The sequence below is a fragment of the Argentina silus genome, assembly GCF_951799395.1.
Source record: "Argentina silus genome assembly, chromosome: Y".
In the NCBI taxonomy this organism is placed as follows: Eukaryota; Metazoa; Chordata; class Actinopteri; order Argentiniformes; family Argentinidae; genus Argentina; species Argentina silus.
The window spans coordinates 17,745,289-17,760,709 of NC_139654.1; the positions used below are offsets into that span (position 1 = coordinate 17,745,289).

General features: G+C 43.3%; 1 protein-coding gene across 1 annotated transcript in view; it reads left to right on the top strand.

Moving 5' to 3' along the window:
* The first annotated feature begins 380 nt into the window (after nucleotides 1–380).
* LOC310824286 (1-acyl-sn-glycerol-3-phosphate acyltransferase epsilon-like) overlaps nucleotides 381–15,421 on the top strand; it is a 38,234-nt gene continuing 23,193 nt past the window's right edge. Inside the window, exons 1-5 of the mRNA XM_083697167.1 lie at nucleotides 381–1,094; nucleotides 3,682–3,751; nucleotides 4,490–4,605; nucleotides 10,627–10,716; nucleotides 11,389–11,479. Coding sequence (XP_083553293.1) covers nucleotides 876–1,094; nucleotides 3,682–3,751; nucleotides 4,490–4,605; nucleotides 10,627–10,716; nucleotides 11,389–11,479 — 586 coding nt within the window. The 5' untranslated portion in view covers nucleotides 381–875. The remainder of the gene's footprint in view (nucleotides 1,095–3,681; nucleotides 3,752–4,489; nucleotides 4,606–10,626; nucleotides 10,717–11,388; nucleotides 11,480–15,421) is intronic.

Below are 15,421 nucleotides of genomic sequence, written 5' to 3' on the forward strand. Positions count from 1 at the left end.
CCTCAAATGAAGATTCATTCATGATCCATGGGCCAGCACCACAGAGGTAATGCAATAGAAAAGCAGTTTCGACTTGTTTCAGTTTTAAAGTGTAGATATTGTTTGGTTACGGACATGAAGCCACACATTAACAATTATTGCTCTAAAATAAGAATATTTTTGCATTACAGTGGAAACCCGCTATCAATTATTATTATACCCGCTATGCAATTGATTGAGTGGCCCCAGTACTCTTCTCTCCACTCACCCCCCTTAGCAACCACCACCTCAGAACTTTTACTTCAACCAATCAGCTTTCACGACATTAGCAAGTGGTTCTCTTTTTCAACATGGACTCCATGAGGAGGAGGCGTGTGTATGACTTTGGCAGCTAGCTAGCAGACAGTCTATGCCGAAGAGAACGTAATGATAGTTACTAACAATGTTATTGTGAGTAACCATTGCAGTTGTAGTGATGGTTTTGTAAGAAACAGATTTAACGTTTGGCAAATGGGCCCGTTGAGAAGTGTAGCTACTAGTATTAGCCGCAGAGAAATCGCTAGGTAAGGTAAAGTAACCGAAGCGAAGGTCCGAGGACGTTTGCTGATTGTTATTGGGGTGCTGTAATATGCTTTGCGTTATACTAGCTATGCAGTTTTATAATTTGGAAAACATATATTCGTAGCAGATTTAGCGTCAAATCCACTACATGTTAGTTAGCAGGCAGTACTCTTGCAGTTTGACAGTTGTTGGGCAATCTGCTCGTGCCATTCAGGTTAGGTAACTTTCCAGAGAGAACAAGAACAACCAACCATATATTACAAGTTAGACGTGCTAGCATCGTTATTGCAAGGTACCCTATAGCTTGTCGTTGTCAATATAATACAACATTCAGAATGCTGCTCTCTCTAGTTGTGCACACGTACTCGTTGCGGTATTGGTTTCCTGCAGCGGTAATGCTCGGCACAGCCCCGGCTTATCTGCTGACATGGAGTGCTTGGCGTCTCCTGTCTACGGTTCTACCAGCAAGAGTCTACCATAAGATGGACGACCACATCTATTCCATCTACCAGAGCATGGTCCTCTTTTTCTTTGAAAACTACACGGGGGTGGAGGTGTGTGAAGTTTTTTTTAATTTATTTTTTTATAACAGAGTACTGTCCTGTTTCTCTCTTTCAGTTCCTCATGGCACTGTTAGCTACAGCATATTCTCCTCATATTTGAGAGGTCAAAACCTCTTTCTCTATGATGATGAGATGAATCTGGTGACTCCATCCTCTCAGTTAAGTGTAAAATAAGTCTTACCTCCAGCTGTATGTACCATGGGTGATTTGAAGTGTTAACATGTAATGTTGGTAAACTACAACAAGAACAACACTTTTACAACATTGACCTCCTTAGATCACCCACCTCCATATTGAATCAGAATTCAGAATCAGAATTCTTTTATTTGGCCAAGTATATTTGCACATACAGGAAATTGACTTGGTGAGGTTGGTGCATGGACATAAAAAATGGCAAGTATTGACAGAAATTTTACAAAATAAACAAATTTACAAAAAAGAACAGCAGAAAAATACATCTTGTAGGCTGTGTGAGGCTAAGTGGCAATGAGGCTAGAGGCTGTGGAATGGTTATGGGGCATGTACACTATAAATTAAAATCATTTTAAATAATTATAAATGACACTGTCAGTGCATTGTGTATGTGACAGGGTGGGGGAGGGGGGGCGGTGGAAGTCCCAGAGTCAGTGAGAGGCAGGGGGCTTGTTTGTGAGCCCCACTGCCATGGGGGAGAAACTTTTCAGGTGGCGCAAGGTTTTAGTCTTGATTGGCCGGAACCTTTTGCCGGTTGGAAGTCAATGGAAGAGGTTGTGACCAGGATGGGAGGGTCAGCTACAGTGGGGGAAATAATTATTTGATCCCCTGCTGATTTTGTTAGTTTGCCCGATTACAAAGAAATGAGCGGTCTAGAGGTGAGCGTAATCTTCTCTCCCTGAAGTGCACCAGAGCCCCGCCGCGCTTACCTCTCCGCCTCACTGCTTGGCCAAGGGCCAGAGTACCTTTGACCAGAATGTCCAGTAAATCCACAGATGAGGCGAGAAAGTTGGGACATAAATCAGATGGTGATATTACCTGATATTAAGTATCTCGTCTCTCGTGAAAATAAACCTAGTGGAATCACAATTAACAGAATTAAAAACAAACAAAGAAGTGCGCACCAACACACCGTGGCAGCTGTAGGAGGCGCCATCTTGATTGATTGTGGATGACTATTCCAGTTTCATGTTGGATATGACTGAATGAAATACAGTGCCTTCAGAAAATATTCCCACCCCTGCACCTTTTCAACATTTTGTTGTTACAATCTGACTTTATAGATTTGTTGTTTTGTATTGTATTGTTGTTGTTTTTGTCAGTGATCTACACAAAATACCCCATCATGTCAAAGGGGAAATCATTTTTAGAAATGTAATACTTACTGAAGGCACTGTATGCTGACCACATTGGAGGCCCTGAGCTATACGAATACAATTCAGGCAAAACATTATTATTTTTTTTTTTATCAATCTACAGGAGGAACTTGAAGAACCAGAGCCAGAAATGCCTGTCTCCTCAGAGTAGCATGAAGGTAGTCATGCCAAGTAGAAACCTGGCTTCATGAACAGATTAATTTATCAGTCAGTGATGGAGAGCTATTCTGTGTAATTGCTGCACAGAGAACAACAGTTGAATTATTGTAGGCCTACCTCCTGATGGTTTTATCAGGGTTCTCCCCAAAGAATGTAAGAGTGGCACTGCGCCAACGCTGTGAACTTGGCGGCGCCACTGTAAACATTGCAAGGCAAATTAAACTATATATTTAGTAATGGTAGAGTAACTATCTTTGTTGATCGCCAACGGCATCGTTGTTAAAAACTAAACTGAAAGCGTTATGACGTTCCTCAATGAATTCAGCTTTTTATCTGAATTTTTGCGCATTTTGACATGAATAAACGCAAGTCAGGTTTTGAGCTCCACACTGTTCAAACATCCCCAAAATCCTGGGAGAACCCTGCGTATGTTATTTGAGTATAGACTATTGGCTTAGTATGCCATAGCCAAGATTGTGTAACCGTTTGGGACGTTGTACTTTCGTGTTTTGCCGTTTCTTTATCAGTGTTTATTTTATGAGACAGAAGGTCTCCTTGGGGTGTGTCTGAAAAAGACCAGTCAAGAATAGCCCACTTTTGACAGTCACCCTAGGCCTACTCTTTTTGGTTCTTCTCCCCTCTCTTTGCTTTCGAGGAAAGCATTGTTGGCAATCAATGATTAGCATCATTTGTATATCCATCACCACATCATAAACTCTCTGGCTATGTGGCACCATTTGGCAGCTTGTATGTATAAACAAAACACTGAAGGCTAGTTTCCTTATTAAGCCTAGTCCTACACTAAAAATCACATTCAATGGAGAGTCTCCATTTAAAATGTGATTTAGTCCAGGATTTGGCTAATCTGTGTCAGGCAAACTTCCCCTGATAGTGTTGGTTTGGCTCTTGAGTTGGAAGTGGGTTTTTCACAGCAAAATGCTAGTTGAAAGTGTAGTCTCAAAGACTGGCACAAATGCTATCAGTTGGTAACCAACATAATCGCTAAATCAGTTTATTTCCAAAGTTTCTTTCTTTATTGTAATTGAAACCTGTGCTCATCCCTCTTTCAGATTGTTATCCATGGAAACATACCAAAGAATAAAGAGAATGTGGTCTACCTTTCCAACCATCAATGCACGGGTGAGCTTACCTATTCAGATAGATGTGTTTGTAATTTTGTATTAATTTGAAGGAAAATAAATGTGTTGTTCAAAGTTAAAGGTGCAATATGTAACATTCACGCTTTGTAAAAGCTTCCTAATGGTTGTAGGGATCAGGGAATGAGATCCCTTGAAATAAATATTTTATTTATTTAGTTATGGTCCTGAAACACGCTTTCTGAAATGGAGTGTCCGATTTGACACTGTTACTGGTCAGGGGAGTGGACTCACCAATTTCCCGTCTCTGGTGGCTGCCTCTTCGAATCGTGCACCCTGATCCTTTAAAGTTTGGCAGATGGTGAAACAAAAGAAAGGAGATGATATGGCGGCTTTGTTAGATATATGTGTAATTTATTCAGCAGCAACACAATAGTTTTCAGGTTTGCAATGAGATGAAATAAAGAGATCTGAAGGTTGACGTCTTTTGGAGAGGGTACTTTATTCAATGTTACAAAGAAATTATGTTTCAGGCTAGCAGGTTATGTCTCTCTCTCTGGGACTCATCTCCCAGAGAAATTTATATAAACTACCCATGGAGGCCTCAGGTCCATATCCCTCTACTCGCTTTCTCTAGCACCAGGTGTTATTTAGTATCTGTGTTGTTTATTTGATAAGTTGCTACTAGGCCAGAGGTGAGGGGCACATAGAATACTTGAAAATAGAATACATAAATCATTGGACAATTCTAACCCTTGTTTTACTCTGTCTTGTCATGCAGCGGACTGGATCATTGCTGACATGTTAGCTATTAGGCAGGACGCCCTCGGCCATGTAAGATACGTCCTTAAAGATGGCCTGAAGTGGCTCCCGTTATACGGATGGTATTTCTCTCAGGTAATATACAGTGGGGGAAATAATTATTTGATCCCCTGCTGATTTTGTTAGTTTGCCCGATTACAAAGAAATGAGCGGTCTATAATTTTTATGGTACTTTTAGTTTAACAAATAGAGACAGAATATCAACAAAGAAGTCCAGAAAAAACACATTATGTAAAGTTATAAATTAATTTGCATTTGATCGAAGGAAATAAGTATTTGATCCCCTACAAACCAGCAAAAATTCTGGCTCATACAGATTAGTCCTGTCACTTTAGGAAAAGTACTCCTAATCTCTGCTTGTTATGGGTATAAAAGACACCCGTCAATAGAATCAATCTCTTCCATTCCAACCTCTCCACCACCATGGGCAAGACCAAAGAACATTCAAAGGACATCAGGGTAAGAGTTGTAGACCTGCACAAGGCTGGAATGGGCTACAAGACCATCAGCAAGAAGCTTAGTGAGAAGGAGACAACTGTTGGTGCAATTATTAGAAAATGGAAGAAATACAAAATAACCATCAATCGCCCTCGGCCTGGAGCTCCATGCAAGATCTTGCCTCGTGGGGGAAGGATGATCATGAGAAGGGTGAGGGATCAGCCCAGAACTACACGGGAGGAGCTTGGTAATGATCTCAAGGCAGCTGGGACCACAGTCACCAAGAAAACCATTGGTAACACACTACACCGTAAAGGATTGAAATCCTGCAGTGCCCGCAAGGTCCCCCTGCTCATGAAGGCACATGTACAGGCCCATCTGAAGTTTGCCAATGAACACCTAAATGATTCAGAGAAGGCTTGGGAGAAGGTGATGTGGTCAGATGAGACCAAAATTGAACTCTTTGGCATAAATTCGACTCTTCATGTTTGGAGGGAGAGTTTTGTGAAAATGGCGCCGCCGATGCCGGTCGCCGTTGTGAGAGCTCCGCAGAGGATGTGCGTTTTTTTAGCTTTTATGTGTTTTCTAAATTTTCTCATTGTGAGAAACTCACTGGCACTGACATCCTACGACAAGGACACACTTCTACATTTAAACTACAACTTAAGACCAAGTATTTTGGATAATTATTCTATCGACACGGCGTGGCCGGCGGAGATCAGAAGGACCCCCCACGATAACAACAATGGGAGCGCGCCAAAAAAGAGGAGGAAACACCGGGGAAAGCGGGCAGGCATTCGGAACCGGCTGAGAGCTCAGGCCCACCGTCCACCTCTGCCCAGCATACTTCTTGCTAATGTCCAGTCTCTGGAGAACAAGATGGATGATCTAAGGGCGAGGATTACTTTCCAGCGAGACGTAAGAGACTGTAACATCCTTTGTCTAACAGAGACATGGCTTACCTCGTTGGTACCGGACCGAGTCATCTGCCCTTCCGAGTCCTTCTCTGTTTTCCGGGCGGATAGAACGGAGGAGTCCGGCAAATCCAAGGGTGGTGGAGTTTGTTTCATGACCAACAACAACTGGTGTAACCCTAACAACGTAACGACGCTTTCTCAGTCCTGCTCGGCTGACCTGGAGCATCTGACCATCTCATGCCGCCCATTCTACCTTCCCCGGGAGTTTAGCTCAGTCATCATCACTGCCGTCTACATTCCACCACAGGCCAACACCGAGGCAGCGCTATCGACCCAACATGATACGCTGTGCCGGCATCAGAGCAACCACCCTGAGGCGGCGATGATAGTAACAGGTGATTTCAATCGGGCTAACCTTAAAAAAGTTATGCCTAACTTCCGTCAACACATCAAGTGTGCCACCAGGGGAGATAGAACTTTGGACCATTGTTATACTCAGTTTAAGAATGGGTACAAAGCTGTTTCCCACCCTCCCTTTGGGAAATCAGATCACTGCGCCATTCTGTTGATGCCTGTTTACAAACAGAGGATTCAACAGGTAGCGGTCGTGAAAAGGGAGGGAAAGCGGTGGTCCGACCAATCAGAGGCCGCGCTACAAGACGCGCTGAGTGACGTCGACTGGGATATGTTTCAATCAAGTTCCAGCGATGTCAGCGAGTTTACAGAGACCGTCTTGGACTTCATCTCCACATTAGCCGATAACATCGTACCAACGACAACGGTAAAGATCTACCCCAACCAGAAACCCTGGGTCGACAGCTCCATCCGTGCCGCTCTGAGGGCTCGCACCGCCGCTTACAACTCCGGGCTGGCATCCGGCAGCATGGAGGAGTATAAAGCGGAGTCCTACAAACTGCGGAGGGCGGTGAAAGCCGCCAAGAGGAGATACGCAGACAGAATGCAGGCGCAGATGGAGAGCAACGACACCAGGGGACTATGGCGAGGACTACGATCTATTACGGATTACCGGCACACACCCTCCTCAACCGGAAGTGCAGATGCCTCCCTAGCCGAAGACCTGAACTCTTTTTATGCACGGTTTGAGGCTGGCAACACCACAGCTAGCGCGCCGGCTAACAACAACAACGTCAGAGTGCTGGCTAGCGCGGCTGATGGGAGTTCACACGCTGGGGCAGAGCAAGCACTCTCCGTGACGGAACACGACGTGAGGAGGGCTCTGCTGAAGGTGAATACAAGGAAAGCTGCTGGCCCAGATGGCATACCTCGGAGAGTACTCAAGACCTGTGCTAACCAGCTAGCTCCTGTGTTCACCACTATATTCAACCTTTCACTGGCTAATTCAGTAGTTCCCACCTGTTTTAAAAGATCGTCTATCGTCCCGGTGCCCAAGATCACCTCCCCAGCCTGCTTGAATGACTACAGACCCGTGGCTCTAACCTCAGTGGTCATGAAGTGCTTCGAGAGGCTGATTAAGGATTACATCTGCTCCTCCCTCCCTCCGACCCTGGACCCACTGCAGTTCGCATATAGACCAAACAGATCTACAGACGATGTAGTTTCCCAGGTCCTCCACACCACTCTCTCTCACCTTGACAGGCAGAAGGGGGGCTATGTGAGAATGCTGTTTATAGACTATAGCTCAGCGTTCAATACCATAGTCCCCACCAGACTGGCTGATAAGATGATTGGTCTAGGACTGAACACTCCCCTGTGTGCCTGGATCCTGGACTTTCTGACGGCCAGGCCACAGGTGGTCAGGGTGGGTAGACACACCTCCAGCTCACTCACACTGAGCACAGGGTCCCCCCAGGGCTGTGTCCTTAGTCCCCTCCTCTACTCCCTGTACACCCACGACTGTGTGGCGAAGTCCAGCGAAAACTCCATCATCAAGTTTGCGGACGACACGGTCGTGGTGGGGCTGATCTCAGATAACAATGAGAAAGGCTACCTGGACGAGGTGGCGGACCTGTCACTCTGGTGTCAGGAGAACAGTCTCATCCTGAATGTCTCCAAGACAAAAGAGCTGATTGTGGACTTCGGGAGAGCACAAAAACTAAGGGCCTACACACTGCTGGACATCGGAGGGACTGCTGTGGACAGGGTGAGCAGTTTTAAATACCTGGGAGTCCACATCTCAGAAGACCTGACCTGGACTACAGACATCAGTTCTCTGGTGGGAAAGGCAAGGCAGCGCCTGTTCCATCTCAGGCAACTGAGGAAATTCAGAGTCTCCCGGAGGATCCTTCAGTCCTTCTACTCTGGAGCTGTGGAGAGCATCCTGGCTGGCAACATCACCGTCTGGTACGGTAACAGCACGGCCCAGGACAGGCGAGCTCTGCAAAGGGTGGTACACCTGGCAGAAAAAACCATGGGAGCTCCAACCCCCCCTCTCCATGCCCTGTACACCAGGAGGTGTAGGACCAGAGCCTACAGGATTATGAAGGACCCTCACCACCCGAAACATGGACTGTTCCAGCCGCTGCGGTCAGGAAAACGCCTCCGCTGTCATGCAGCAAGAACAGAGAGGCTAAGGCTGAGTTTCTTCCCCCACGCCATCAGAATCGTCAACGATGACCCCACCAGTGCCCCCCTCAAGTCACTCACACATGCACTGTCATCTTAACATATATGCACACACATAATCATCCATCTGCTATTTATATTGCTTACTTATATGCTTACTGGTTATACTGTTCATATTGTTTATACTGTTTATACTGTCCATACTGTATATTCTTTAGTACTTCTATTTTATTCTATTTTAAAACGTATTGTTGCACTACTCTGTGGCACTGTCACTTTTGCATTTCACTGTATACTTGTATGCACGTGACAAATAAAGAATCTTGAATCTTGAAATGCGGAATGCTACAATCCCAAGAACACCATCCCCACCGTCAAACACGGAGGTGGAAACATTATGCTTTGGGGTTGTTTCTCTGCTAAGGGTACAGGACGACTTCACTGCATTGAGGGGCCAATGGATGGGGCCATGTACCATAAGATCTTGGATGAGAACCTCCTTCCCTCAGCCAGAGCACTGAGGATGGGTCGTGGATGGGTCTTCCAGCATGACAATGACCCAAAACATACAGCCAAGGCAACAAAGGAGTGGCTCAAGAAGAAGCACACTAAGGTCATGGAGTGGCCTAGCTAGTCTCCAGACCTTAATCCTATCGAAAATTTGTGGAGGGAGCTGAAGCTTCGAGTTGCCAAGCAAAAGCCTTGAAACCTTCAGGATTTGGAGAGGATCTGTAAAGAGGAGTGGACCAAAATCCCTCCTGAGATGTGTGCAAACCTGGTGACCAACTATAAGAAACGTCTGACTTCTGTGCTTGCCAGCAAGGGTTTCTCCACCAAGTACTAAGTCATGTTTTGCTTGGGGATCAAATACTTATTTCCTTCGATCAAATGCAAATGAATTTATAACTTTATATAATTTATTTTTTCTGAAGTCGTCCTGTACCCTTAGCAGAGAAACAACCCCAAAGCATAATGTTTCCACCTCCGTGTTTGACGGTGGGGATGGTGTTCTTGGGATTGTAGCATTCAGCATTTCTCTCCCTCCAAACACGAAGAGTCGAATTTATGCCAAAGAGTTCAATTTTGGTCTCATCTGACCACATCACCTTCTCCCAAGCCTTCTCTGAATCATTTAGGTGTTCATTGGCAAACTTCAGATGGGCCTGTACATGTGCCTTCTTGAGCAGGGGGACCTTGCGGGCACTGCAGGATTTCAATCCTTTACGGTGTAGTGTGTTACCAATGGTTTTCTTGGTGACTGTGGTCCCAGCTGCCTTGAGATCATTACCAAGCTCCTCCCGTGTAGTTCTGGGCTGATCCCTCACCCTTCTCATGATCATCCTTCCCCCACGAGGCAAGATCTTGCATGGAGCTCCAGGCCGAGGGCGATTGATGGTTATTTTGTATTTCTTCCATTTTCTAATAATTGCACCAACAGTTGTCTCCTTCTCACTAAGCTTCTTGCTGATGGTCTTGTAGCCCATTCCAGCCTTGTGCAGGTCTACAACTCTTACCCTGATGTCCTTTGAATGTTCTTTGGTCTTGCCCATGGTGGTGGAGAGGTTGGAATGGAAGAGATTGATTCTATTGACGGGTGTCTTTTATACCCATAACAAGCAGAGATTAGGAGTACTTTTCCTAAAGTGACAGGACTAATCTGTATGAGCCAGAATTCTTGCTGGTTTGTAGGGGATCAAATACTTATTTCCTTCGATCAAATGCAAATTAATTTATAACTTCATATAATGTGTTTTTTCTGGACTTCTTTGTTGATATTCTGTCTCTATTTGTTAAACTAAAAGTACCATAAAAATTATAGACCGCTCATTTCTTTGTAATCGGGCAAACTAACAAAATCAGCAGGGGATCAAATAATTATTTCCCCCCACTGTATATCTATCCAAAATTACCTTTGTAAGTGAGTTTGAATTGTCATTAATGTTTTTTTGTATTGTGCTGACTGATGATACGTTTAAGTATCGTTGAAGTGATCTAGGCCTACATGTTTTCTTCTAAGTGAAGAAAACACTTCAGGCCGGATTCCAGGACACAAATTAAACCTGGTCTTAGACTAAAATACATCTTCAATGGAGAGTCTCCATTGAAGGTTTGAAGTACTGTAGTCCAAGACTTGGCTTAATCACTGTCTGGGAAATCAGCCCTTGGTGTCCTTATTTATTACATGTTATTTTTTCAGCATGGTGGTGTCTATGTGAAGCGAAGTGCAAAGTTTGATGAGAAGGCAATGAAAAAGAAACTCCTTTCACAGACGATATTAGGAACACCAGTAAGTATTTAAAGAACATGCTGACAGGTTTTTGTTTTTATAATGTTATTTTCCCACCATATTTTTGTGTTTCGTCGCATGTAATTTTGAAAATGTTCATACTGTAACTTTATTCTAATAGATTCAATGGATGGGGTTTTAGTGAATACCATGAGTACCAAGTCTGTCTCCTTTCCCAATCATAAATATATATTTTTTTAAAGAGAATTATTAACATAAAGTATACAAAGTACATAAACCGCCAGAGGGAAATATTTTGTAATGGGTACTTTTGGTCACTGGCATGGCTTCTCTGAAATTATTCCTCTGTGTCTATATCTGTCTGTCTGGGCTTCTGTGTAACCCTGTGCTGGACCAATGCCCTGAGCTCAAGCAGCAGCATCTTGTTATGATTTCGTAACTACTTGGCACCCAATTAAGTTGCTATAGTCTGTAAATGCTATTGTTTTGTTTAAGCCAAGTATAAAAACAGGGATGTTTGAGAAGGTATTTTAGTCAGTGTCTTGTAGTCATGTTGTCAAACTGTCTTATCTATGTACACCTCGGCCCTAAATGTTACAAGTCTGGTCGGAGTGATCGTCTCCAACTGTGTGCCCTGTAAGGTAATGGCTAATATGTGCTGACCTCATGAAAGACTTTACCTGGCATACCTTGTATTTGCTTTCTGTGCAGATGTATCTTGTCATCTTCCCAGAAGGAACCCGATATAACCCTGAACTGAAGAAGGTGATCAGTGACAGTCAGGCTTTTGCCACTAAAGAAGGTGCTTATAATGTTGTGTACTCATTTATTTCAAGCAAGTGTATTCTTAAGAGATATCTGATGGGAAAGAGAAATGAATAGTGTTGGATACGAGTATGGTAGCAGGTACTTATTCTCTATATTAGGACTTCATTACACAAGTGCCCTGCTTAAGTAATGGCACAGTGAAGCATTTCTTCTTTATGTTCTAAAGTTTGGATTTGAAATAAAAAATGTTCAGCCTTTATTTGATGGTATTTGTGTACATATTGGTTTCACCATTCAGAAATGATGACACCTTTCATACTCCCCCCTGTTTCAGGGTACCGAAAAGTAATGCAACAGATTTATCGAATGTCCAAATTAAGCACTTTTTTAGTATTTGGTTTACAATCCATTGCATGCAATAACTGCCTGAAGTCTGCGATCCATTGACCCTTCTCTGGTGATGCTCTGCCAGGCTTGTACTGCAGCCATCTCCAGTTGTTTGTTTTGAGGTATTTTTGCCTAAAATCTTATCAAGAAATTAAATGCATGTTCAATTGGATTTAAATCTGAAGATTGACTTGGCCAGTCAAAAACTTTACGCTTTGTGGCCCTGAAAAAATCCCTAGTTGCGATGGAAGTATGTTTGGGGTCATTGTCTTATTGTACGATGAAGCGCCATCCAATGAATTTGGAGGCATTTGCTTGTACTTGAGCAGACAAGTTGTTTCTGTACACTTCAGAATACATTCTGCTGCTGCTGTCAGCAGTAACATCATCAATTAAGACAAGTTAGCCAGTTCTAGTGGCAGCTATACATGCCCAAACCATAACACCCCCTCCACCATGCTTCACAGTTGAGGTGGTATGCTGTAAATCTTGGCAGATCCTCACTCTGGTACGTGATAATATTCATCTTATCTGTCCACAAGACCTTTTTCCAGATCTCTGTAGACGTTTTAGGCACTTTTTAACAAACTGTAAGTGACCATCCTTTTTGAGGATAACTAGTGGTTTGCACCTTGCAGTGAAGCCTCTGTAGTTCAGATGGTGAGGTATTCTGCAGATGGTAGTCTCTGACACATTCACGCCTGCCTCCTGGAGAGTGTTCCTGATCTGTGTTGTTTTGGGGGTTTTCTTAATCATGGTGAGCATTCTTCGGTCATCCAATGTAGAAGTCTGCCTTGGCCTACCAGGCTGTTTAAGATTGCTGAGCTCACGAGTGCTTTTTTCTTTTTAATGATGTTCCACACTGGAACCTTCGGCAAGGTTTTGGCTATGTTTCTGATATTTCTCACTTTCAGCCTATGATAATGGCTTCCTTGACTTTAATTGACACCGTCGTGGTCCTGATGTTGACGGACACCAATAGCAGAATCCAAAGGCAAACGCAAAGCCTAGAATCAATAGTAGACATTGACCGCTCTCTTATGCACAAATGATGCGATGACACACCTGACTTACCAGAAACAGTCAAGACAGTTGTCCCATTACTTTTGGGTACCCTGAAGTATGCATAAAACATGTTGTAATGTCTGTATGGTGACACTAATATGTACGGAAAAACCATCAAATAAATGTTGATCATCTTTACTTTAATCTCACAGTAATTGTTTGATTTCAAATCCAAACATTTGGCGTATAGAGCCAAAAGAAGAAAACATGCTTCACCGTCCCATTACTTACGCAGGGCGTATAACCATCACAGTTATATTGCAGTGCAATATGTGATACTCTGTGCACACTTTACTAGAAAAATGTGTATCATTGAATCAAAACAATGAATGTCACCTGTCCCTATAAATCTGAGTAAACCACTCTAGGGATTTAGACTGTGCACATTACATTATCTGCTTTCAGAAAGGTGGGAGCATTAAAAGGAGGAAGACAAAGACTGTTTATTGGCCATGCAATCAATTCTTCCCCCCCCCCATGTGGGGAGTGCACATTTTTGGGAAAAGGTTGAGAATTGGAACAGACCGACATTCTACCAACAACAAGACAGGACAATTGGCAATGCAGGACAGGAAAACCAATTCAGTACCTTCTGCCTGATGGATGCAGGGAGAACAGGGTGTGACTGGAATGGCTGTTGTCCTTGACGATCTTCCCAGCCTTCCTCTTACATCTCTGAGTTGATGGTGGGGACGTCCTCCTCTCCTCTGTAATCCTCTCGTATCAGAGCCTTGGTAATGAGATTCAATCTTGTCCCTGTAATTCCTCTTGGCACCCCTGATGACTGGTCGATTCTGGACTTCATGTAGACCAGGGGTGCCCAAATTCTTCCCAGCGGAGGGCCAAAATTTAATCTGGGGGAGGGTCGTGGGCCAAAATGTTAATTTTGCAGTACATTAAGTTAAATATGGGTATATATAGCATGCGTGTGCAAAATAAACACTATCACAAAGTAATTTCGAAAAAGGAATGACACTGTTTATTGTGCTTCACATTAATGTTCAAAAAATTACTGACGTCAATCTGGCTTCTTTAAATTAGAAAAATAATTGAAGCACCATGAAATATTTGAAGACAGACATGGAACATTACTAGGCCTTGGGCCTATATCTTCAAATACAAAGACATTTAGTGCAAAGTAACATGGGACAAAACATGTCTCCATGGGACCAAAATACATTCTTCACTGGTTTGAACAATCATTTTTAAATCAGGAATAGTAGTAGAATTGGACAACAGCTTGAGAAGGTTTGTAGAAATCAGTACTGTACTTACAAGTGCAATAAACAAAGTAACATGGGACAAAACATGCCCCCATTAATCATACAGAGCAGAACATACTCTGACACATTGGAGGCCTAGGCCTACACATCCTGCCTGAAGTAGGCTAGGCCTATCAGTGGGAGACATGAAGCCTGTCCTTGGTTTTTAAAAGTCTCTCAATATCAGGCTCCAGCTGACTAACTGACAAAGTGAGAATGTCATGTAGGTGAGAGTCAGATAAAGCATTTCTTAGTTTGGACTTATTAAGATTCATCAGGCTGAAAGCCTGCTCACATACAGAGGTACTTCCAAAGAGGGATAACATCACCTGTGCATGTTTGCGGATCTTGCCATATCTGTGTGCAGGAACACATTTGTAAAAGTCCTGTAAGGAAAGCTCTCTGAACCTGCTACGGAGGTCTGAATCAGACTGAAGTTCCAAAAGTTCCATTTGAAGCTCCTCACTGACTGCATCCACATTTACAGAAAAGGGTTGCGCAAACAGCTCAAATGCTGTTTCATTTCCACGAAAATCTTCAAAGCGATGGTCAAACTCCACCACAAGATTGCTGAGAATGTCGAGGTATTTTGGTGTGTCTTCCTCCATCAACCCAACTTCTCTGAGGCTGGGAAAATGTGCCAAATTTCCTGAATGTACAGACACAAAGACAAAAGGAGCAATGTAAGATGCAAGATTGTTCATTTGATTTTCAATTAAATACCAAACATCAATCAAATGAGAAAAAAGTACTTTTTTTTTGTTTATGGCTGCAGTATGAAAAACAAATACTGCTTCTGTGATTGGATTTAATGCCTAGATTTAAATAGAACATCCATTTTCCACAAACACAAAGTATGCATGCATCACACAAATATAATAACATGGTTGTGATCAATAACAAGCCTACTACATTGTTGTGTTCAATAACATATTAAAGTTAGATCTCACCTGTTGAGAGATGTCTGCTAAGCAACTGGAGCTTTTGCTTGAAGGCTTTGACATGGTCATACATCTGAGTGATTATCTGGTCTTTCCCTTGAAGCTGAAGATTGAGGATATTCAGCAGCTCTGTGATGTCCACAAGAAAAGCCAGGTCTGCAAGCCAGTGGTTGTCCGAGGGCACTTGGATGCTGTTCTTCTTTGTGGCTTGAAACACCCTGATTTCCTCACGCAACTCAAAGAAACGTCGTAAAACGTTCCCACGGCTCAGCCACCGCACCTCCTGGTGGTACAATACATCACCATACTGGGCATCCATCT